Source organism: Antedon mediterranea, chromosome 9 (genome assembly GCF_964355755.1).
Source record: "Antedon mediterranea chromosome 9, ecAntMedi1.1, whole genome shotgun sequence".
In the NCBI taxonomy this organism is placed as follows: domain Eukaryota; kingdom Metazoa; phylum Echinodermata; class Crinoidea; order Comatulida; family Antedonidae; genus Antedon; species Antedon mediterranea.
In genome coordinates, this window is record NC_092678.1 from 8,812,975 (window position 1) to 8,839,823 (window position 26,849).

The 26,849-nt window shown below is 31.3% G+C and overlaps 1 protein-coding gene and 2 long non-coding RNA genes across 3 annotated transcripts; 2 read left to right on the plus strand and 1 right to left on the minus strand.

Annotated features, from left to right (window-relative positions):
* The first annotated feature begins 754 nt into the window (after nucleotides 1-754).
* LOC140058144 (uncharacterized) lies at nucleotides 755-7,985 on the plus strand. The gene is made up of 7 exons (XM_072103699.1): nucleotides 755-775; nucleotides 3,827-3,904; nucleotides 4,487-4,618; nucleotides 4,976-5,056; nucleotides 5,518-5,583; nucleotides 7,092-7,536; nucleotides 7,954-7,985. Exons 1-7 carry the CDS (start codon nucleotides 755-757, stop codon nucleotides 7,983-7,985), a joined length of 855 nt encoding a protein of 284 aa, XP_071959800.1.
* A 7,895-nt stretch (nucleotides 7,986-15,880) lies between these two features.
* LOC140059456 (uncharacterized) lies at nucleotides 15,881-25,179 on the minus strand. Its single transcript, XR_011847191.1, has 3 exons — nucleotides 24,991-25,179; nucleotides 23,776-24,124; nucleotides 15,881-16,134 (listed from the first exon to the last, which is right to left on the minus strand). It is a non-coding gene; the product is annotated as an uncharacterized lncRNA (long non-coding RNA).
* On the plus strand, nucleotides 19,320-21,781 carry LOC140059221 (uncharacterized). Its single transcript, XR_011847148.1, has 4 exons — nucleotides 19,320-19,518; nucleotides 20,050-20,207; nucleotides 20,585-20,669; nucleotides 21,225-21,781. It is a non-coding gene; the product is annotated as an uncharacterized lncRNA (long non-coding RNA).
* Nucleotides 25,180-26,849: the final 1,670 nt, after the last annotated feature.

Genomic DNA, 26,849 nt, shown 5'->3' on the forward strand with positions numbered 1-26,849 from the left:
TTTAAAAGCAGACAAGCGTTGTCTGAGTGAACTGGAATAAAACAGATAAAAACAAAGGAGGCACAGGTTGGTGAATAGAGGGTGGGGAAAGTGAGTAAGTAAAAAAAGAAGATAGATTGGAAGATATAAACAATTTTGGAATGGAACAGCTTAAATGGTGGTTAACTTAAATTTAGGTATAATGGAATAATGTTACCGATATAGAAGTATGTTCCTAATGTAAAGACCAAAAAGTTTATGGTTTTAAGTAGTACTTCCCAGTGGTTTTCTTTGTCGCTCAATTTGACATCGTGGTCAATTGCAATGAAATTTGCAATCGAGTAACCAGCTGAATAAAAATGTTCGGCTACAGGTTGATCAAGCTTTAATGTTTTTGATCTGTGTTGTGTCATTCTCATATGAAGGGTGTTTCTTGCTTCTCCGACGTACTGTTTACCACAAATATGAGATAATTGACGTTTTTTATTAGACAAATAATTGATTGTCTTATCCGAAAAATGCGGCCAGTTTGGTTGTTACTCTTACATTTTTCAGTCGAGTCAACTAATGAACAAGATTTACCGCGAAGGTGACTGCCCGAATTTTGGCTGTCGAGAGAGTCAATGACTTTTAAATTTAGATGTAACTCGTATATCACGAAGGTTGAGCGGAGATGTCCGGTTAGTTCTTCGTTACGATTCTGAAAATCTGAATAACAGATACGTCCGATACGTAATGCTTGACTGTACGTTATGCTTTTAGTACAGTGTCTGGAATGACAACTGCTAGGGAGCAGGTACATATTTTTATCCGTGGGTTTACGGAATAGGTAAGTTTTGAGTGTACCATTTTCTATGGTCACTATAGTGTTAAAAAAGCCAACACTACTAGTGAATTTAGTAGCTGTAAATTTGATGTTTGGGTGGGCTTAATTAATATTCTGAAGGAATGAGTCCAGATTATTTTCACTGTGGGTCCAGATCATGAGCATGTCGGGTGTGTTTCGAAAAATGGTGAATCGATTTTATACACACAAGGCCCAAGTAATATTTTTGATTATATTTGCACTGTATAACCTAGCTAGGCCGTTTACTCTAGCTTGGCTTGAATTCATCTGTCCGTGTATTTATACGTTAAAACAGGATTAGTCGTTTCGACCCATTTAGAACGGCGCAGATCCTGGGGTGGGGAGGGCTGCGACGGGGACATAATATCCCCTCTACCTATTTTTAAAGGGAGGATGGTCTCCCTCTCTTTTTAAGATAAAACCCCTGAATTGTTATTTTCATTTAATTTATAGTCTTATTTAAGTTGTTTATTATTATTGAACAAATGTATCTCTGTGTATTTCACATACCTAGGACCTAACACATATATGAATTACCTAGCCATGCACAATAAATACTATAGATACTAGACCACCAAACCTTTTGTTGCTTTTTACATGATTAATTTTCTGTGCACCCGGTCTAGATTAGTAGTATAGGCTCTGTGTGGGAAAAAGCCTCACATAAATACTGCATGTTTACGTTCTTTATGGAAGAATAATATGTTGCCGTGACAAAATCACACGAAGCGTGTCAATAGAATGTTATCAATAATCACAAACAAAAGAGGAAGTACAACTCTACAAAATTCTTCGAAACCAAACGATGGCGTTGTCCCAAAACAAAGAAATCAATTAATAATAATAATATCAAAGGTAAAACAAACAATAATAATACAATTATTCATTTAAAGTTTAAATAATATTATGATACCAGATGCTATCCATGAGCCCATTGTGAATGGAAGCACCTAAAAAACAAACAAACTAAATGAACTATAACTTTAACAAAAAAATAGACAATAGACCGTTGGACGAACATTAAAAAGTAGTAGGCCTACAGTGTAGCTTTGTACATGGCAAAATAAATGTTGCAAAGTTTAGTATTTTATTTGTTTATTAGCACGATAGCGCCTTCAATTTTCAAGTTATATTATCATTCTAAATTTTCCTATTGAAATTCAAGAAAATCGGTTGCTTATTAACAAGAAAGAAAAACGTGTATTATTTTAACATGGGCCGAAATAGTTATTATTGTTAGACCTGCTAGAGTGTTAAAAGATAGGAGACCACTTTCAAAAGCCGACGAGGTTCTCGGACCGAGCAGTATTACCGTAACAAGTAAACTGAAATTATATTTTCTCGAGAACCACTTGTTTAAAAAACTTTATTTTTGTACAAGAGACAAGAATTATAATTGTTTATTTGTAATTTTAAACATAATTTGATTTAATGTATATGTTTTTTGATACGAGTATTTATAAAAAACACATTTCTTTCACTCGTGGCTCATCCATTACACATAGCGAACAAACTATATCCCTTTAACTTTTTTTCTTACAATTTTCAAAGTTAATAATTTGTTCTATTATTAGTCAACTGAAACTATTGTTAGCCGATACAATTAATATGTTATTTTTTTACTATTTGCAGAAATATTTTTAGTACCAGTATATGTGTCATTGTTTATTTCATTCTGTAAAACTTACATCTACTTGAACTTGAACATCTCCAGTAAAGTGGTACGGCCGGCTCTACATGGTTAATTAAGAACACTGTTTTAGGAAAATGATCAAGATCAGAAGAACAAAGCGCACTATTATAAATTTATGATTAAGTCTTGTGTCCGAGACACAAATTTTTTTTTAATATTTTTTTTTTAGCACAAATCTTTTATTTATTCCTGCAAGAAAAATTATTTGATGAAGCTATATCACACAATTTGTTAAGACATTAAATTATGAAATACATAGATCTCTGATGAGGGGGTGCTTCAATTTCAAATTCATGTAAAGAGCTTTTTAAAATTATGATCAAGTAGCTTACAACCTAGCACAACCTGCATGGTTCTGTCAAACTCGTAATTATATATTTGTTTTGTGTATTATAAATAGCGTACATTAATTGTTTATACTGAAATAAAAAAATTGATAAATGTTGTAGTGTTAATTCTCAATAATTTACAGTTCATTAATGGTATATACAATAGTAGAACTGAACTCACAACATTGCGAGCTTACTTTGTCAATTCATATTGATGAAGATTTAAAAGGCGATATCTGTTATATTAGCCTATATAATAGGAAAATATTAGTACACAACAGACCTGGCTGAGTACGTGGGCCTCTCTGTAAAAAGTAAAATTCAACCAGAAGGCTGAAATTGTTGGTTTCCAAAATATATATAAGGCTATAGTATTAAAAATAATTATTTAAAAATTGATATTTACAAAATTATTATTAAAAAAGAACACAAATGTTAAAAGATAGAACGTTACGTATAAGTAGGCCTATGTACTGTCTCTGGTCAGCAGAACTATCAAACTCAGCAAAACTATTTAATAAATAAGCATCTACATTATACAGTACCAATTCTCAATACCAGTCCAGATGATGCATTTACTGACACTTTCCCGTACGCAAATGTATATAGATGCAAGGTTATGAAAAAAGGCACAGTTGAATAAGCATATCCCACACATTCAAATGACCAAACAAATAAGATAAATTAAATACACACAATCAGTACACATCAACCTTTCAAAGTTCCAGGCCCTTAGAAGATGACAAAACAAGAGGGACACCCACGCAACTTCCTATTACCGATGCATAGGTTTCCATAATAAAAGAACGGGATATGATACAAACTAGAACGAGTACAGTTGTACTTAAGTATACTAAACTTTGATAATATGAATTATTAAAATATTATTATTATTATTCTATATATATATATATCATTATTCATTATAAAAATGGTAATCAAAGGCCGTGTTTAACTAAATTCTCTGATGTTTTACAGATGGAGTCAAAGATACTACAATATATGCTAGATGAAGGTGTTAAACAGGAAACTATAAGTGCTCTACAAGAGGAAGAGGTTATTGAATTAACAATAATAAATTCAAACTTTTCATTTTTGTAAATTTAATTTTGCTTTAGGCCTACATGTACACAAATTATTACTTCTTGAGTATTTTATTTTTATTTATAAATTCTGAACTAACAAAAAAACATTTACGGATAAAAAAGGTGAACAACACAGAAAAGTACAAAGAAAACTTATTTACAAAAAAGGGCAGGACATAAATCCAATGTTCGAAGTACATTTTCCAATGCAGAAAGTATGAAACGTGGTCTTGTTTATCTTTCCTATACGGGTACTTTTTTATAGCCACTTGGCTTATACTTGCTTTAAGCATGCGCCATGGAATTTTATTCTCTTCTTGTATTGTGTTCTCAGTTTACATTTTGTTTGAAAAAATGAAGTAAATACCTTACCAGACAATTTTCCGTATAATGTTAAGACTTACCACATTTCCGCACACGTGTTTCACACGATCAACAACCAAGTGTAGGATAATCTATAAGCGTTTTCATAAAAATGTCTATATTGACATAGAGTAGTAGCTTATTTAATGTATCATTTTAAAAATATTAATGCTGGTTATTCTTATTATAGCTTGATAAAGTTGATGTGATTGACAAGGCCTTGGAAGACCATGCGTTGGACAGTTGCGGTGTGAAAGCTGGCCAAATTATGAGGATAAAGATTGCAGTTGAAAAGTACAAAAAGGATCCAAAAATTGATCTGGTAAAAGTTGTAATATACTGTACCGTCCTACTATGCTTTATAACTGACATATATATTTTGTTCATTTTTACTTTACTTTCTAATGTATTTCTTATACGTAATATTATTGTTGCTGTATTTTTGTTGTTGGCCTATATTGTGATGAGTGAAATATTGGTTTTGACTAAATTATAAATTGGTAAAATTGTCGTTAAATTGCGCTTAGTAGGCATTATTGTTCATTATTATATTCAACTTCATTTAGTTTGTCAATGTTGTTTTTATCTTTAGTTCTTTGCCATTCAATTTGTTATTGTTTACCAATGACAAATCAATAACAAAAAAGTTGATGAATTATAACAATCTTTTTAACTATAGGAAGATATGCAATTAGATCCAGGTAGCAATACTGCCACAGGTAATCAGAACGACGCAACGAGAGAGCAGACAATAAAAAAGGTATTTTTTTACGTATTGTTTGTTTAATGGTTTAATTTCCTGGTTCCTGGTGTGATAATATATTTGCAGCTCAAAATTAGCTTTACATTGACAATTTAAACATTCTAAATTTGTGGTGTTTTTTTTAAATTGTTTTTTCATATTTATATATTGATATTGTTTGTTTATCAACTTTTAAGTGGAGGTTGTCATCTCTGTCAGTTGATTTAAAATTAAAATAAATTTTAAGTCTAATAAATAATTTTGTTTGTTATGGAGAAAAGTTTTAGTAGAAATGTATCCTTCAAAGTGGAGCATTTGAAAGAATATTGTTGTTCATTATTATTTTTATTTTATTACTGTATATTTATCAATGTTGTTTAGTCTTTTGTTCCTTTTCATTCTATTTTCTATTGTTTACCAATGACAATAAATTAGTGAAATGTGATTCTAGAATTAATTATAACAAGTTTTTACTATAGAAAGACACAGGGAGCGATACTGCCACATGTCATCAGAACGCGACGAGCGATCAGAAAAAAGAAAAAGTTAGTACATTTTTAAATTGTTTTAGGATAATGTAGAAAATCCACTTCCTATAATATAATTTTCTTTTTAAGTGAAACTCTTTTATTTAAAGACACTTTCCATACGTTGTATAAAATACTATATTTTATGTAACAATACTATATGAGCCTATTGTGATACCTTTTTCGTTTTTAAACGGTCAAAATTAAAAATAAATCGATTCCCGCTATAAATACTAGCATGCGTGCGGGTATAAAATTAGGAAATTCTCAGCTAGTGCATTTTCCTAAATAAAAAAAAATCTTCATGCTTGGTTTTGAAAAGGTTGTTTATCAACCATCTTGGGTAGTTGAGCAGAAAAAGGATAGTTTTTATGCAGAAGGCTTTTATTTGGTTTGAGTCGAGTTCACAAAAAAATGGCACTAAAAACAAAACAAAATGCAATGCAAGTTACAATAATATTATTGCATAATTTTTGCCGTTGAAACTTCACTTGTGTGTCATTAACCCACTTGGATACCCATTGCATGAATATGAATATATACACAGTGAGAGTTGATTATCAAGATCTGCTCGAAAAACGCCCAAAAAATATTAAAATTATCTATAAATTTAGCCAAATCTCAGTTTTGCAAAGTCATAAATAAAAACTCCCTGAAGCTGACAAGTTGTTAATAATCCTCTCAAATAGTTGGGGAAAAATATAAATAGGGTATGTCAATTAGTTACGAAACTATTGTGTCTTAAAAATCTTGAAAGTGCAATTACAACTAAATAATTAAATTTTTCAGTTTTTCTCACATACGAAATACTTATGTTCACAATATACTAGACTATTTACAGAGAAAATATAATAGCATTTGAAAAAGGAATTTTAAATATATTGGCTCATAGAAGTAACCCTAGATCTCAGTAATGAGGTACCATTGCTCAAAATTGTCCAAGTATTATTTTTGTGGCCAACTTTTGATTTAGTGTGGGTAATTAACATATACATTTCACAATAATATCAACTTTAGAAATGTAGATCCATATTTTTTTAACTTAAAATACAATGTTCTAGGCCTCTTTTGAGCTACTGATATCCCCCCTCCCCCCCTCCCACCGAAATAAATAGAAATAACAATTAATGCAGCAACTACAGAACGCCAAGCTTGGCCTAATACTGCTCTACTTTAAGAAAACTATATATACTTTGTTCAAAATTGAGTTGTATTTGACTCGTATAAGTGGTCGCCGTACGCTGTTTACCAACTAAGCCTTGCTAGGCTGCACTTAATACCTAATAACTTGGGTATTGCATTGTTTTTCTCTTTTAATTATAATTAACCATAAAACATACAAGGAACTTGTTTAATGTTTTTTAAAGTAAAATATATGCATTGATTTTACAAAACGTCAAAAATTGCAGGGAAAGTGTCTTTAATGTTTTAAATATTAATTTAAAAATAAATGTAAATAATTATTCACATTTGCAATCTCTTAATACACAATAATTACGTTGTAATCGTTATATGTTTGAATACAGATAATCATTGATTGTGACAATCAGATTACAATGGAAGACGCTCAAAATTTGAAGCACAAGATAGATGGCATGTTTGTTGATGCTATTATGGAACTGGTTGCAGAAACAGAAGAGGAGCTTCTTCAGGATGCAATAATTGATATATATTCAGATCCTCCATGCTCAATGTTTGCAGGAAACAAGAGTAATACATTTACCGTTTTTCAACGTACCGACGAGTCAATAAATACTTCATTGAAGAATCAGACTATTCCTGATTATAAGACCGCCATGCGTAGTACGACAACGACCGACGAGGAGACCGCGAATGAATGCCAGACCACGAATGGATGTCAGACCACGAATGGATGTCAGACCACGAATGAATGTCAGAAGACCACGAATGATCAGCCTGCCCGTTGGCAGAAGACATCAAAGTTGAAGAAAGGTTTTTGGTCAAAACTGGGTAAAAAATGTATGGTCTTTCTTAAAAATTATGCCCCAAAAATAATTACAACTGCTGCGAATATTATTTTATTGGGTGCAGGGGTACCAGCTGCTATTAAATGGTAAACCTTAACAATACAAAGAAATATTGGCTGAGATAAAAACAAATTCAAATTGTTTAAATTTACATAGTATAGCCTATTTCAAATTTGCTTTTATTCGTCTATATTTTTCTTTTTTTTTTAAGTTTTGGGAAACAGTACATCACCAACTTGAATAAACAATTTATTTTAGATTGATTGATTGGAGACTGCGATTGTAACAATATCATTAGCTTTGCATCAAATTTGTTTTATTTACATTATAAAATCTAAATAATCGATGTTGACATGATGCAAATGCAAATTGTTATTATATCTAATCTTTTTTTCTTTAGATCAAGGAATGTGTGACTTTATGTTTCAGTAGCAATTTAAAAGCATTAGTAACTAACCATTTTTGTTGAAATTAGTACCGTATTACCGTGGGGTGAAAATTCGTCAAATTTAATTCTAAAGGCCCAGTGGCCTAATGATATCAAGAAGATCCGGGTTAGGGTTTATATACCAGTTTATAGGATAGGTAACACATAAATAGATTAGTGTTTTCTTTATTAAGCAACAAATAATAATAGTTTACTATTTGCAAAACACGCAAATGTATTATTACAAATAAATTTTAATTAAGAAAAATGTTCAACTACTACTGTGTTTTTTTATAGTAAATATTATATTTTTCTTCAGTGGCTGAACCCCACATTTATTGTAGATTTTCAGTATTGAAAGTAAAATCATTATAAATTACCTTTTTTACAAAATATTTTTTTATTTTACTAGGCCTACAGTATATGTGAATTTATTAACATGAAACAGGGCCACTTAACAGTGATTTATATCGTGTTTTGGTGAACCAAATCAAATGGATTGTTTAAATAAAGTCTAATCTACTTTTTGCGGTGCAAAAAATACAACCAATCATAGCTCAATAATATGTTTTTAACATCAACTAGCAAAACTCAGGAGACACTCATGAGTTGTGGTTGAAGTGAAATGTAAAATCAAACAACTCCGGGGTTGAACAGGTGAATGTTTCCGGTGGACGAACTGTGGAGACACAGCGGGATAGTCGATGTGAAAAGTACCAACTCTAAACTTCTGTGTTTTTTATGTCAAAATGTTATCCTCACACGATCAATCATTGCTTTTATATTTATTTAAAAATACTTTAAATATTTGTACAAAATATATAGTAGGTCTAAAAAATAATAAATAGTATAAATAAAATGTTATAATGACATCTGAGGCTTTTGAAAATAATTATCAAATTGAAAATATTATCAGTTAAAATTATTTTAATGATCGTCGCGATGTAAACAAACAAACGAAATAGAGGGCGAAAACGAAACTCCGGTGTTGATGTGAATGGGGTCTCTCAGGAGTTTCTGGACGTTGTGAATAATTACAAACCCCGGAGTATCTCCGGAGATGATCAGTGTGCAGTTAGATGTAAAAGGTGTATTATTCACCTATTGAAAAATGGAAAAGCTTTTTGGTCATGACAATGGAAAAGCTTTTTGGTCAGACAATGGAAAAGCTTTTTGGTCATTTATGAGGAAATCGCGAGCGAAAAATGCACCGAAGATGTTTAATATTAATGGGACACTAGTAGAGAATCCCAGATTATTGCCGACCCTTTTAACTCTTTTTTTCAATCAAATTTCACTAATGACTCTGTACAGGTTGAAACTCACACTGATTGTACTGGGAACCATATTGGCCTCTCTCTCCTCAATAACATCATTACAACCCCGTCGGAGGTCTTGTTCATAATTAACGGTCTGAAAATGGGGAAAGCTCCGGGGCCCGATGGCATAACGTCATCGATGCTTAAACTATCTGCTTTTTTTTTTTTTTTTTTTTTATTCAATTTCCAGGTAACATACAAAAATCATAAACAAGGTACGGCATCATTCAACAAAACAGAACAAAAGTACTATCAGCACCTGCGGGTAACCAAAAGTGGATCAGTTCAAAAGAACTGCACTGTCGAGTGGCTTTCCCAACTAATAGTACGGAAAACGCAAAAGACATAAAAACACAGTGATAGTCTAGATGAATTCGATATCAGTAATACATTTTTTCAAATCCTTTCTAAACCCCCCCCCCCCCCTCCCCAAAGTTAAACAGGACTTTGTTACGAACTTCATGCGGGATACATTCCCATATTCGAGGGAAATTAACAAACAGGAAGTATTTAAATGCATTAGTTCTAGCATACATGTGTTTAAAGGTGAGCGACTCTGGATACCGAGAATGAATTGTAAGGTATTCAAATATATCAAAATCAATTAAATTATGCAAACACTTAACTACAAAAATTATACTATGAAATTTCATTCTTTGAACCATATCTGGTAAATTTAGTATCTTAAGCCTGTCAGTGAAATCACCTTCAACACACAATTTAGTAGACCGTCTTAATGACTTGTTAATAGCTATATTATGTTGTTTTTGATGTGGATCCCACACAGGAGCACCATATTCAATAACAGGTCGACATAGTGCATTAAAAAGTCGTAGTAAAATTTCGGTGTCATTGAAACCTACAAACCGTTTGATAAACCCAAGCATTCTCATTTATTTCATCGATACATCATTAACGTGAGCAGACCATGTTAAATCACGTGAGAAGTTAATACCAAGATATTTATGTGAATTAACAGCTTCAAGGGGATTGGATTCGATTGTATAAATAAAATGAGGGATATAATTACGTTTCTTAGTTATGTGCATGACTTTACACTTCTTTGCATTTAATTTCATTTTATTATCCTCACACCATTTGGAAATTTTACAAAGATCCTGTTGTAAGGTAAGTGCATCATGACGACTGAATTCAGGTTTATAAATTACTGTATCATCTGCATACTGCTTCATAACAGAAGAGGTATTTAGAGGTAGGTCATAAACAAAGAGATTAAATAGAAGCGGGCCTAACACTGATCCCTGAGGAACACCCGAGCCCACTCTATCCCAATCAGAATGCTCCTTATTAAGAACAACACGTTGGAATCTGTCACTGAGAAAGGAGTGAAGACACTTTAGGAGAGATCCACATACTCCCATGTTGTGCAGTTTCTTGATTACTAAATCATAGGGAACACGGTCAAAGGCCTTCTCCCAATCAAGGAATATTGCATCAATTACAGGAGGTTGTCTAACATCCATTGTTTGTGACCAATCATGATATAACGCTGAGGCCTGTGTAATACACGATCTACCTGGATAAAACCCGTGTTGCGTGGGACTTATAAATCCAAAAAATTGAAGATTAAAAAGGATGTTATCTGCTATAATACGTTCAAAAACCTTACCTATAATAGAACATAGCGATATGGGTCGATAATTATTAACATCGTTACGCTTACCTGACTTAAAAATAGGAGTGACATTCGCGAGTTTCCAATCTTTTGGTACAAAGCCATCCGTTAAGAACTTGTTAAACATTTTGCACAACACTGGGGCAATAATTGGAGCTGACATGGATAACATTTTAGGTGTAATTCCGTCTGGTCCAGGGGATTTGTTGGGTTTCAATGACAATAGAGCCTCGAAAATAGTTTTTTCAGTAATATTAATGTTATTAAGGGGAACAATATCTGGGTGAACACAATTACAGATCTCATAGTTAACATTGAAATTACGATTAGGTTCGTTAAAGTTTGATGCAAAGAATGTGGAAAATGCATTTACCGCATCGATATCGGAAACCAAGGGTATACCATTAAAAACAAAGTTTTTGACTTGTCCAGTCTTACGCCTTGTCTTAACATAACTAAAAAAACGTTTGGAGTCACCATTTACACAGGCGACACTTAATTTCCTAATATATTGTAAATGAGCTTTTTTTGTTAGGTTTCTTAATTTTATTACTAAACTTTCTATATTTGTCCATCTTATTTGGGTTATGAGGATGACGATGAGCCTCTTTTAGCATTCGTTTCTTTTTACGAGCCATGGTAACCATTTCTTGAGTTATCCAAGCTGGCCTGTTTCTTTTTTTACTTTTGACTTTAGGGATACAATCGTTGATAGTGGCGAGAAAGAGGTCTTTAACATTTTCCCACATTTCCTCACAGTCTGATTGTTCCAGGCACAGTCCCCAAGGAACCGCCCCCAACGTTGTAAAAAGATCGTCATGGTCACATTTACTATATTGATAATAATATCTATCTACAGGTTTAACTTTACTGCATCTAGCGTTAATATTAAAATAAACCCCAAGGTGGTCACTTGTACTGAGACCGGGATGACTTCTGAAATTACATACAATGTCAGGGTTATTGCACAAGACCAGATCAATAATGCTACTTTTGGTGTTAGATACACGAGTAAAAAAATCAACAAATTGTATAGTATCAAGTGGAGCAATAATTTCTTTAAATTTCTTATAAACTAAGGGACTATCAACACCGTAATCATAATTAAAATCACCAGTTAAAATTACACCACAGTACTTATGTAAAATAGAAAGGATAAAATCAACGACATCGTGGAATTGATTGAGCCAATCGTCATTTGAACTCGGTGGCCTATAAACAGCACATATTAAAACGTTAAAATTGTTATTTACAGTTATTTCAATAATTTTGACCTCAATGTTAGTAGGAAAGTCAACAATAGAGGATTTAAATGCGTTCTTCAAAGCTAACAGAACACCACCACCGTGTCTTGAACGGTCTTTTCTGTACACAACGAATGAGTCTGGAAACAATTCCGTACTATCAATAGAGGAGTCCAGCCACGTTTCTGTGACAATCAAGATGTCCATTTCATCAATTGCGATACGCGCATGGAATTCTTCGATCTTATTCACCACACTTCTGGCGTTAAATAAAGCAACTTGAATAAGGTTAGTTTCAAAGATGGAAGAATCAGTTGATGTATTGCTGGATGCAAGTGACAATATACTGTTGTTGTTGTTCAATGAGTTGTCAAAAAATGAGTCCGATAGTTGTGGTAGGGAGCAGATGTTACACGCCCATGGATTATCTTGATAAAACACATAACTATCGCTGCTCATAGGTATGCACTTGATATGAAATATGTGATGACATTCACAGCAAATCAGACATTTTTTATTGCGTCTCGCCGTTTTAGCGCAAGATTCACATGTATTCTTCGTACTATTACCGTTTCCAATATGCTGGCTCTTGTTCCTATGCATCAGCTCTGGGCCTGGGTGAGGATGAATGTCGCCACTAACCAACAAACATAGGTTTAAAGTCGAATAATGATTGGCGTAATATCTCACAGGCCTACTTATATATGTAAGCCCCTTTCTGAGCTTTTCAATCTTTCGCTTCGATCTGGCGTTCTTCCGACGGAATGGAAAGTGGCCAATGTGGTTCCCATTCACAAATCGGATGATGTTAAAGTTATAAACAACTATCGTCCGATTTCGCTATGTAGTGTTGTGGGTAAGATACTTGAGAGAATCGTGTGTAAAAATCTAACCGACCACCTTAACTTGCATGGTATGATGTCCTCACAGCAGCACGGGTTTGTCTCCGGCAGGTCTTGTCAAACTCTCCTTGCCACTGCTTACACCCATTGGTCTGATATTTTGGATGAACGCAAGCCCCCTCCCATTGATGCCCTGTTCTTAGATTTTAGCAAGGCTTTTGATCGGGTCTGTCACTCTCTGCTCCTTGAGAAGCTTCACCGTCTTGGGATCTGTGGCGAAATTTTGCGGTGGTTCACATCTTTTTTATTGGGTAGGTCTCAAAGAGTTGCGTTTAGGGGTGCCCAGTCATACCGTTGTCCTGTCTCCTCGGGAGTCCCACAAGGTACCGTAGTGTACTCGGCCCGGTTTTGTTTAATGTATTTACTTTAGACTTGTCCTCCTCCATTGAATCGAATATTTTACTTTATGCCGACGATGTAGCAGTCTACAGTGCAATAAGATCTACCGAAGACAGTGCTGCATTGCAGAACGACATAAACGAAATTTATAATTGGAGTGTTCTTAATAAATTACCGCTTAATCCTATTAAATGTAAGCACATACGGTTTACTAGATCAGCCAAACTTAAGAACAGTGCAATCAATTATCTAATTGGGGAGAACGTTATTGAGAGGGTGGAGTGTTTTAAATATATTGGGATTACCTTTACACACAAGCTTGAATGGGGTACCCATGTCGCAAATGTTAAGGCTAAGGCGTCCAGGCTTCTGGGGTTTATCATGAGGGTCGTGCGTTTTAGAAACCACATCGTTTTCCCGAAGCTTTTTAATGCTCTTGTTAGACCTATTATGGAGTATGTGATGCCGGCGTGGTTTCCGTATCGAAAGGGAGAGATTGAATCTTTAGAGAGGGGTTCAACGCCGCATGACCAGGGTTTGTATACCTAAATCCTGTGGCACCCTGTCTTATGAGCAGAGACTTGGAGTTCTTGGTCTTCCGTCCTTTGATGGTCGTATAAATTACCTATTGATTTCCTTTGTTTCCTAATGTCTCGATAACAAATATAATTTTAAAATTTTTGATTTTGTTCAGATTAACCTCAGGCGTGACAATGATCTACTTGTTCACAAGTTTGGTAGGACTGACAATTCTAAATTGTCTACATTTAAGCAGTTTCAACGCTCATGGGATAGGTTGCCTCAGGATCTTAGAAATACGCTCCCGATTAACTTAGGCTTATTTACTAATAAATTAAAATGTTATTTTACGCTAAATATTTCCTTTTATTCTTTTACAACTATCGGCCATTAATCCGCGAAAAATTGAAACTTCATTTGATATCTGTGATAATTATAACAGTAATAATAATAACAATAATAATAATAATGATAATGTCTTGGGTAACTTTTGTATAGATATTTTGTACTTTTTTAATCTTCACGTTGTTTTTGTAATTTTGTATTTTATTGTTGATTGATTTTGTTTTGCTGGAGACCCACTTGATAGTTTGATTTAGTTCACTTTTGGGAATCCTGTCTCTCTCTATTGTTTGTTATTTTTTTTGTTATAATTATGTGAGACGAAATAAATGAAATGAAATGAAATGAAAAAAATGTGATGTGCCCATATATGGACATGATGATGTCATATCACTACCATATTTGGGCATAGCACTACCATATTTGGGTACATCGCACTTTTTTGTCAAACTGGTTTCATAGTGTATACAGAGCTTAAAGTATAGATCAAAACAATTCCGAACCAAAATTTGTTGAGTTAGCTGCCAGGACTTTTAGGATGCCAGGTCTTTTACCACTTTTCTTATCTATTAGACGATTTTATTTGTAAATGTACCATTATTATTAAAACTAAATAAGCACCTCCCTCAAATTAATCTCCGCCTCCCCACATCCACACTATAAGGGGCTCTACCAAACAATAAACACTATACGTAAAACGCTATTAATCATTTAAGACACTGTGAAACATGTTAGTGAGTAGGTTAAATTTTACGAATATCAAGCATTTCAATGATAGCCGACCGAAAACGTCCATGCCAGAATGTCCTAAAACCTTTTTACCCGACCGAGTCATTATCATTCCGAGAACCATCGTCTACACTTCCTAGAGGGGGAGCGAGCGAAGTGAGCTCACCCTCTAGTATTTTAAATACAAAAAGAATCCCAGATTTATATTAGGCCTATTTTTCTTTTCATTATTGCTTGTGGATGCGTATTCAGTTGTTTGTCTTTCACTCAGTACCTAAATAAATTTATCCATTGTGTGATATTTATTTGGTACTTCCTATCCTGTCAATGCATTTTCTACAGCCTTATAATCATGGAAGCAACAATATCTAAAACGTCATATTCTGTAAAAGGTTATATATAAAAATTATGAAATAAGGCAGTTAAAAAAATTAGAAATGCAAATTTAATCCATTTGGTAATTTTTATTGATGTATTGTTCCTGTTTGAAACGATAAGGTATGTGTTGGGATGATTGTCCTTAGTACTGCCTCATGCAATGACGTCACGTTAAATCTAGTGGATTCATTCACATCAACCATTAACTGCTAGTGACACAGCTAAGCGTGCAACTAAGCATTTGGAAACACAAATTCAGATTTAGGAAGATTGTGCGCGTGTTTTGTTTAAAGTAAAATAAAATAAAATTGGTTACAGTAATATATATGGAAAGATAATACATGTTTAGCTGTGTTTTATACTTGACTTTCAAGATATTAACAACATTGACAAGCCTCTACATATCAATCTATCTAACATTAAATCATTTCTTTTTAACTAAGAAATATATTTTTGTAATTGTTAATTTTTTCGTATAATCATTTATCGTATTGATTAGATTAAGTCATAACATCTTTCAATCTACTTATCCAGCTAGTCTCCGTGCCAGCCGTCTATTAGCCCCATTCCGTTGTTGTCTGCAAACCAGCACTGACGAGTTTGTTTTGTACCAGGCCCAGGTTCGTCAGCATATTCCAGTGTCACCGGAACTTGACGAGAATTCACATATTGTGTGCCCTTTATAGCAGGTTTATCGAAGTGTACATTATTGAGACGTATACGGCGATTTCTGTTATAAAATTGTCCTACAATAATATAGATAACAAATAACAAACATGGTTAATTAAAAGCAGTCTACTTGTAAATATTCAGATTCGTACTGTTGAAGTCGTGTGATTCAAATATCTTAAGTTCATTTTCTTGATTTTGTTGGGCTTTTTTTCAAATTGTATTCATCAATCAATTCTAGTGTATCTGGTGGGAGATTTGTTTTATATTCACTACAATAATAATTGCAATATTACTGTAGTTTAATTCTACAGACTGATACATTTTGTGAAAAAAATTTATTGTTTTAATATACTTTGTTTTAAATGTTTCCTTTAAATGTTAGCAGCTTTCTCACCATGTGGTGTATCACATCATTAATCCATTGATTAATATTATTTGCTTTGTATAAGCATTGGACCTATACATTACTATAAATAACCTATGAATTCATCAATACACAGCAAAATTTGAAATTCTAAGCAAGAAAAAAAAATCTTGTTTTAAGAAAAAATTCTTAAAATAAGTATTTTTTTTCTTGTCAAGATTTAAAATTACTTAAAACAAGAAATAATTTTCTAGAAAAGACACATTTTCTTAAATTAAGTTTTGCAATATTCTTGAAAATGCTTATTACAAGAAATATTTTACTTAAAATAAGAAGTCAATATCATTCTCTTCTTATTAAGAATAGTTTTGCTTAAAACAAGATTTGAAAATACTTAATTTGAAAAGTATTTTACTTAAAATAAGAAATCTATATTATATTTATCCCTATCAAGAATAATTTTTCTTAAATCAAGATTGATGAATTATAAAAATTACTTAAAACAATCAATATTTTTCTAGGTAAGACAAAGTTTCTTAAATTAGGTTTCGCAATAGTCTTGAAAATACTTGTTTTGAGAAATATTTTACTTAAAATAAGAAGTCAATTTCACACTACCCTTATCAAGATTATTTTTACTTGAATCAAGATTCGCAATATTCTTGAAAATGCTTATTACAAGAAATATTTTACTTAAAATAAGAAGTCAATATCATTCTCTTCTTATTAAGAATAGTTTTGCTTAAAACAAGATTTGAAAATACTTAATTTGAAAAGTATTTTACTTAAAATAAGAAATCAATATTATATTTATCCCTATCAAGAATAATTTTTCTTAAATCAAGATTGATGAATTCTAAAAATTACTTAAAACAATAAATATTTTTCTAGGTAAGACAAAGTTTCTTAAATTAGGTTTCGCAATATTCTTAAAAATACTTATTTTGAGAAATGTTTTACTTAAAATAAGAAGTCAATATCATACTATCTTATCAAGACTATTTTTGCTTAAATTGAGATTCGCAATATTTTTAAAAATACTTATTTTGAGAAATGTTTTACTTAAAATAAGAAGTCAATATCATACTATCTTATCAAGACTATTTTTACTTGAATCAAGATTCGCAATATTCTTAAAAATACTTATTTCGAGAAATGTTTTACTTAAAATAAGAAGTCAATATCATACTATCTTATCAAGACTATTTTTGCTTAAATTGAGATTCGCAATATTTTAAAAAATAATTATTTTGAAAAATGTTTTACTTAAAATAAGAAGTCAATATCATACTACCCTATCAAGACTATTTTTGCTTGAATTCAGATTCGCAATATTCTGATTTTGAGAAATGTTTTACTTAAAATAAGAAGTCAATATCATACTATCTTATCAAGACTATTTTTACTTGAATCAAGATTCGCAATATTCTTTAAAATACTTATTTTGAGAAATGTTTTACTTAAAATAAGAAGTCAATATCATACTATCTTATCAAGACTATTTTTGCTTAAATTGAGATTCGCAATATTTTAAAAAATACTTATTTTGAGAAATGTTTTACTTAAGATAAGAAGTCAATATCATACTATATCCTATCAAGACTATTTTTGCTTGAATTGAAGTCAATTCTATTTTAATATTCTGAAAAATACTTATTTTGAGAAATGTTTTACTTAAAATAGATTGTCATCCTTATATTCACACAACGGTAGAGCAGTTAGCACTTCAGTTTCAACTGATGAAAGAATCTGGGTAATCAAACTGTTTGTGCTTTGAATAATCGATTGCACTGCAACCTAAAGAAAATAATATTGATTTAATATTTTTTATATTCAAGTTTTAATATGTTTAAAAACTAAGTTGTGCTTTAGATGGGGAGCTATGCAGCCTAACAAAAAAAATGTTATTTGTAACAATGAAATTGGTCACAAAAAAATGCAACATAAACTTAGAGTGTATAATGCCTAGGCCTAGGCCTAGTACCCAAGTCCTATAGTTACTATAGCTAATAGTCCTGTATAATAACAGTACCAGCAAGGCCTAGGAAATAGACGTATTTCTCTAATAAAAAATAGTTTAAAATGCATAATTGTTGTAATTTTAAAGCAAAATGGCTTACCTGTGGAATCTTGTTTCTCTCCTTTAATTTTAGTAGAAAGAAATCAGCATTTTTTATACTATTATCTGCTTGTTCATCCTCTAGTTAGTACTAAGTAGGCCTTCTTGCTGAGCATCAACAAGATAATTAATATTAAACAATCATTAACAGTATAACAATACTAAAATTATCACTACTACTAACTATCGTCAGTTGATAAATCATCCCCGTTATAATAGTTTTTTTCTTCATTAACTTCGTCAGTCTCCTAGTCTAGGCCTAGTTCTACTTCATCCTCAATTGGCATCCTCGTTTTCTCCAGGCATACTTATATACTGATGTTTCCATCGTCAACTGCAGGAGGTTGCCGATTGTTATACTCGTCCTTAAAATGGCGTCTTATGACATGCTTGTAAAACGAATTGTAAATTCCAAAGCTTGCCGGGCAGCGAACCACCAATTCCACATGTTACTCGAAAATTCGGAGTATTTCCATGAATTGAATTATAATGCCTTAGCAAATAGGGTAGCAAATACTGTACCTACTTCAGTTTACTGGCACCAACTTATCGCTTTTTTTCGGACTGCAACAAACATGTGTCATTATTATTGTCTGTCGTATTACTGTTGGTCCAGACGTTTTATAGATTTGCTTTAACCACCATGGAGGTTTATACCTCCATGCTTTAACGTTAAGCAGTATAATGACCTTATACATTCTGGGTAAAAGGCCAGCGATAAATTTTTGGTTATAGTTGAAAAACAACACTGTGTGTGGTCGATGACCTAGCTCCCGGCGGGATCATGGCCAACGGTTTTTTAAAGTAATCATTCAAAATCTAGAGTTTGTAAGTACTGTAAAAGACACCTTTCATCGCAATTTATATATTAAATGCTTCAATAGGCCTAGTAAGATTAGTCTAATATAATGTCGAAGGAAGACGCTTTGTTGAAGATCCGAGAAATAGATGAAGAAGTGGCCAACATTTTAACAGGTTCGTAGGCCTAATAATTATATTTTAATCTACCAGCAGTCTAGGCCTAGCCTAGGCTCCTTCCTATTTAGTAATACTGTAGGCCTGGAACTAGTAGGTCTAGGCTAGCCTACTATGCCTGTACTGACGGACAGGTGTATAGGTTTAGCTTAGCATTTTAGTTCAGACATTGACAGAGGGGACAAATATTGTCGGACCTATTTCAGCTAGGTATAAGGAAGGCCTAATAATAGATAATACAATTATAATGTAACAGTTATTTTGCAATGTAGCCATGAAATATCTACGAAGGATTATATTATATACACATATTCCAATGAGAAATATAATGACATTTAAAAACACTTCTTTATATTTAATTAATTGTACACACTAAGTAATCCCCGAAGTGATCACATCGATATTGAAACTTAATGTTTTTAACTCTAAATTTTTAAAAAAACATACTAAAAAAACAAACAAAAAACATACGTACTGCATAACTAAAATTGTTATATTAAATTTCTTTTTTTATCTTAAATTATTTGTTAGGTAATTGAAGAAGTTCGAAGGATACTAATTATTACTAGGCAAAGAGGAATGAAATACAAAAGAAAGCTTTTTAAAAAAGTGCTTAGCAAATTTTTCCAAAGAAGGGAATAATATAGTTTATTTTGGTATTTTAAAGAGAAACACCAGTCCTCCATCTGGTAAGTACAGTGTATGTTTTTGTACTTTTATCTATTCATAAATATTTTTATAATGGACCAATGGTAGTGAGGAAAATACGTGTACATATTGTGTACGTATTTTTAACAGCTTGGTTCGACTCAAGCTAGTGTCATGCACTCCTCCCTTTGACAACTAAAATTAAATAAATGACTTATGAATATTAATTTTTGACATATTAATGCTCTCCTGGCCAGCCCACCCTTTCCCCTTCCTTTTACATTGACCACCTACAAAACTGTAGGCTACATTATTAAAAATTTGAGCTACAGTATATCAAGTTTATGCCCATACATTATTCCACTCATTTAAATAAATTTATATAATATAATGTTTTCAATTTGTTATTTTTGGTTAGGTTCAAAGATAACCCATATGTTGTCAAATCTGTCAAACATATTTGTTGGGAAAAACTCATCAAAAAAAGTCTGCCGACCTTGAAGGTATTTAGTGTTTTTAAAAATTTAAAATACAAGTAACATTATGTACATTAAAAAAAAATATCTTAAAGTGTTTTTTTAAAATCAAATTTATCTTAGCTTAAAATTCGAGGTATATACTATGTTTACAATAATTTATTAAAATCAAACAATTAAACAAAATTTACATTTAATTGTATGATTGTTATTATAAACATTGATACAGAATAAAAACATCAATCAGGATTGAGCACCGTTTTGCCTAAATAGTAATATTAAAAATAAATTTAGACCCTAATAATTTAACTAAAAATAATAGATACAGCCAGGCCTGTCTTTGGGATCGGTATAAACAGGGCAAAGTTTGTGATTAAAAAGTTCAAATGCATATTCCACCCACCCTTATGTCTTATAATGTAAAATTATTCTTACCACCGTTCTAATATTGCGTCATGTTTTTGTGTTTACCGCCCCAGATATAGGACTCTAAAACCACACCGTACCCAATTAGTTGATGATGTTACACATATTTTAAATACAGTAATAACTAAAACTATATTAATCTCTTTTCATTTTTAGGAACATGAATAAAGATCCAGAATCCTGGTCTTCACGCCGATCAGGTAATATGCCGGTATTGCTTTTGGACACAGAAATGGCCTACATTAAAGTTTAGCAAACAATTCTAACTACAAAGAAAGCAAAATTAGATGAGGCTCTAGTTACTCTCCTCTCCACTTTTTACCTTCTGGATTTCGATTATCCAAAATGAAAAGAAGTAGGCCTCACTATCCTTTAACAGTTAGTGATTTGTGATGAAAACACACCTGTACACTTGACAAAGGCTGTTGAATCATCATTAGTATACATTAATAAATTTAAAGACACCTAATAGTTTAAAGCCCAGGTGCGGGAGAAGAATTTTACGAAATTTGTATTTTACCATTTTAATGTTTTTAAGTTTTCTTTTGATGGCATTTTATTATTAATAAAAACAAGTTTGTTTTAAAGAAGTTGTATATATTATTGTACCTAATGTCATGTAAATTGTAGTTCTTAATGAAAATAACAGTATTGTTAATATTATGTTTTATAACATTCTTGAATTTATTTGTTTAAGTAAAATATTACTTAAAATGAGTATTCATTTATTGTTCTTAAAATAAATTTTTAGTGATTTATATTTTATAGAATTCTTGTTTCAAGCAATTTTTTTCCCAATATAAGTAAGAATTTACGAATTTTAATTTGATAGAATTCTTGTTTCAAGCAATACTTTTCTTAAAATAAGTAAACATTTACTGGTTTTTATTTGATAGACTTCTTGTTTACTTATTTTAAAAAAAGTTTTGCTTGAAACAAGAATTCTACAAATAAAAATCGGAATATTCTTACTTATTTTAAGAAATATATTGCTTGAAACAAGAAAACTAAAAATATAAATCGGAATATTCTTACTTATTTTAAGAAAAATATTGCTTAAAACAAGAATTCTAAAAAATACAAACCGGAATATTCTTACTTATTTTAAGAAAAATATTGCTTGAAACAAGAATTCTACAAATAAAAATCGGAATATTCTTACTTATTTAAAGAAATATATTGCTTGAAACAAGAATTCAAAAAATACAAATCGGAATATTCTTACTTATTTTAAGAAAAATATTGCTTGAAACAAGAATTCAAAAAATACAAATCGGAATATTCTTACTTATTTTAAGAAAAATATTGCTTGAAACAAGAATTCTACAAATAAAAATCGGAATATTCTTACTTAATTTAAGAAAAATATTGCTTGAAACAAGAATTCAAAAAATACAAATCGGAATATTCTTACTTATTTTAAGAAATATATTGCTTGAAACAAGAATATTAAAATTAAAAATCGGAATATTCTTACTTATTTTAAGAAAAATATTGCTTAAAACAAGAATTCTAAAAAATACAAATCGGAATATTCTTACTTATTTTAAGAAAAATATTGCTTGAAACAAGAATTCTACAAATAAAAATCGGAATATTCTTACTTATTTTAAGAAATATTTTGCTTGAAACAAGAATTCAAAAAATACAAATCGGAATATTCTTACTTATTTTAAGAAAAAAATTGCTTGAAGCAAGAATTCAAAAAATACAAATCGGAATATTCTTACTTATTTTAAGAAAAATATTGCTTGAAACAAGAATTCAAAAAATACAAATCGGAATATTCTTACTTATTTTAAGAAAAATATTGCTTGAAACAAGAATTCAAAAAATAAAAATCGGAATATTCTTACTTATTTTAAGAAATATCTTGCTTGAAACAAGAATTAAAAAAAATACAAATCGGAATATTCTTACTTATTTTAAGAAATATATTGCTTGAAACAAGAATTCTATAAAATACAAATCGGAATATTCTTACTTATTTTAAGAAATATCTTGCTTGAAACAAGAATTCAAAAAAATACAAATCGGAATATTCTTACTTATTTTAAGAAATATATTGCTTGAAACAAGAATTCTATAAAATACAAATCGGAATATTCTTACTTATTTTAAGAAATATATTGCTTGAAACAAGAAAACTAAAAATATAAATCGGAATATTCTTACTTATTTTAAGAAAAATATTGCTTGAAACAAGAATTCTATTTTAAAAAATCGATAAATTGTTACTTATTTTAAGGCAGATACTGCTTAAAACAAGAATGAAAAAAGCAATTAAATTCTTGGTAAGAATATTGTTCTTAAAGTATTATTTCTTGGTAAGAATAATTTTCTTGATAAGAATTTGTGTGATTCTTGTTAAGAATTTTACGATTCTTGGTAAGCCAAAAAGTATTGAAATACGGACAAGTCAAAATTTACTTGTTTCAAGAAATATTTTGCTTGAAACAAGTTTTTTTTTTCTTAAAACAAGAATCAGAATTTTGCTGTGTACATGCAGTACCAAGCGATAAGAGGGGTGGGGCTTGCGGGGCGAGTTAGAATGTAAGCGTTCCATGATAAAATATCTATTTGACAAAAAAAAATATTCGAAAAAATCCTAATGTTAAGGACATGCGATGATCTTTTTGAAAAATTTACTATCTTCATTTTGGAGTCGAGGAAATGTGTTCAGTTGCTCAATTATTTTAATTCTTACCAATCAGGCCATGTACGTCATCGGAGAAACCTCTTCCAACGTCCACATATAATCCCAAGTAATACACTTGTAGAGCTCCCACGTGGATACCTATGCCGCATTATAACCAATGTAATATCTGTACCAATCATGACTCGAATTTGATCATTTTCCCCGATGAGCGATAAATATTGATCACCCAGCCAATTTATGTTTTGCCACCTGATGACAACCTCATGTAACTTTGCATATGACGGTGTTACAACTATCGTTCTATTTCTATACTTCAAGTGTATTTCTCTTAACAACGGTCGATGCTCTGCATTTTGGTAATGGGACTCGACAATTAGTGTACCAGTAACCTTGATCCCTATGAAAACACAAATACCAATGTATTACTATTATTTTTAAGCTTATACAAATAGCCTAAATGGCCAGAATTCTTTACGCACATCTACTACATCATCTTTAAATTTTGTTTTATAAATTACCTGAACAAATTTAATAAAATAAAAACAGATAAGCTTATATTTATTTGGTTCTCGTTATCCTTAAGTTTCTATCATAGGCAAATTATGTATCCCTGAGACGCTGGTATAATAAACCACAACCTTAACCTAACCAAACCAAACCTAACCTTAACTTACTATTATTGTAACCTTTGATCGTAATTAGTGGTAGTGTAACAGTAGTCATTATAACTACTGTAATAGATACAGTAAGTCTACTGGGAATCAAGCGCAATCTCTATACAAAATACGGAAAATCACTACATTATTGATAACTGAATCATTATATATAATCAAAATGCAGCAAAATATCCGTCATACGCCCACAAGTGTGGCCGTCTATCAGCTGAAACTCTCGCACTGTTATTTTTTCCTAATTCAATGAAGGATGTTCGATTATGTATGTACTGTATTTTAAAAAGTCAAAGTCTGGAAATTGTCTTAAATTTAAAATGTTCATTCTTTTCAATCAAGAACATTCTACATTTATCTATGCAGTTATTTATTTTTGTCTTAATTCCTGCGCGTAACCTAACGATTTGAATTTGATTTCATAATATGATCACCAGATGACTGCCAATTATTGACACGGTAATGTTGCTTAAAGATTTTGGTTCCGTAATAACAACTTTTTATTCGCACAGCTGATACAGGAACTTTGGGTTGAATATAAACTCAATTATAGGATATAATTCACATTTAGTTTTACTTATAGACATACATATACCTTGTTTCGGATCTTGAATTAAACGATAAGCATCACCTGGGTAGCTTTCAATGTTGAAGCAAACGTATAAGTTTGAATTCGGTATTCTAACAAGATATTGATTATCGCCCACACCTGAAATACAATTTTTTAAAAATGTGGTAAGTGATGATTTTGTTTAAACTACCTTTTGTGTATCTAGGTGTGGCATATGGACTTAAGCCTGCACTTAACCCTTGCAACGATGTCATTGTAATGATGATCTATAAACATTTGATTGTACTACACATACAGGCCTACTATTTCCATTGTGTTTTTGTTGGGTTTTTTTTCAAATGACACCCACTTCCATATCATGTGGCCAGGCACAACAGACTTGGAATAATGGGAATGAATTGTTTGCTATGGGTATTAAGAACCTAACCCTCTGAATAATCTCTCTCAAATTAAAGTAAGTTATGGCCTGGTGCTGTAGGCCTTTCTAGTCTAGGTCACGGTACACCATACCCTGGCTTGGCCTGCTAGGCTTGGCCTACTTACATTGGAAATAATTCGGGGTCGTCATCTTTCTTTTGGCATTTATACGCCATATGACCCTTAAAAGCTTTCTTTTTTTACGAAAATATTTTTTAACGATCTGACCGCCAGTAACTTCAACTTTAAGCGAATTTCTTCAACTGACGCCTGTCGCTTTGTTCATTCAATCATTTAAACATTTATTTCAGACTGAAATAATATACGCATAATACAAAATAATAATTAAAGAAAAAAGTACAAGGCAGTCAGGGCACTTAAAGAAATTAAAGTTTAAAATGTATGAATAACCTGTTTTAAAAATCAAGACAAGGTTAAGTTCTTTGTATTGAGAAATAATAGTATCTTCTTTCTTTGTTAACGGAAGGCAGGAAGAGATATACTAATTTGTAATCTATTGTTAATATTGTTCCATACACTTTGGGCCAGATACAGAAATACAATGTTTAGAAGTCTCATTTGAACTGGCCTTCAGGCATTATTTGTTTGTTTTGTTTACAGTTATGTTCAGTAACTTAATAATCGTTATTATTGTAACAAAATCGTTAAAACAAACGGAATGTTTTGATATTTTATTCGATAGTTATTAGCTATTTCGAAACTTGAATGTTGGCCAGGAAAAATATTTGGCAATATGTATGAATAGTTTGAATCCAAAACAGTTAGGAACATATATACAGTTTTAAGTGGAGTTAAATTAAAGTCATAACTTACTAGTTTCTTTTGTTGTCCGGCTGTTTGCTGGTAAATTAAAAATAATTAAGATTTTAATGCAAGACACGGAACTCTTAACATAAACAAAAAAATACTTTAATTATTCCTCTTATTATAATGTTATAAAAACAATTGTTTCAGATAATTTTATTATACAGATAATTCAGTTTGTTTGTCGTATTGACTAATGTTTAGAAACAGTGGATGGTTTAAAATAGGACAGCATCTTCCGCATGTCCCCTCAGACTTGTTAAAATACAACACATCTTTTACCAATTTTTAAGTCTAGATGTCTATTTTTATTAGTATAAATATTATTCTGTATACATATATTTCCGTCACCCCCTTATGTGAAATATCGGGATGTAGGACTATTCTGATTATTGTTGTAGTCAAATAGAAAAATTACAAAATCTCATGCACACATTTTTTGCATATACGGGCTTTCGAGTTCTTTACCTGTTAACTTAGGCCTACTAGTTTCTTGTGTTGGTTCACTGGTTGCTAAAAGATATAATAGTACAAATAGCATTAATAATTTGAATTAAAATTCGGTACTTAACAGTGAATAAACAACTTGAACACTAATTAATGTTATTTTCGCCGTCGTCTTCAATTAGAAAAACTTTTGT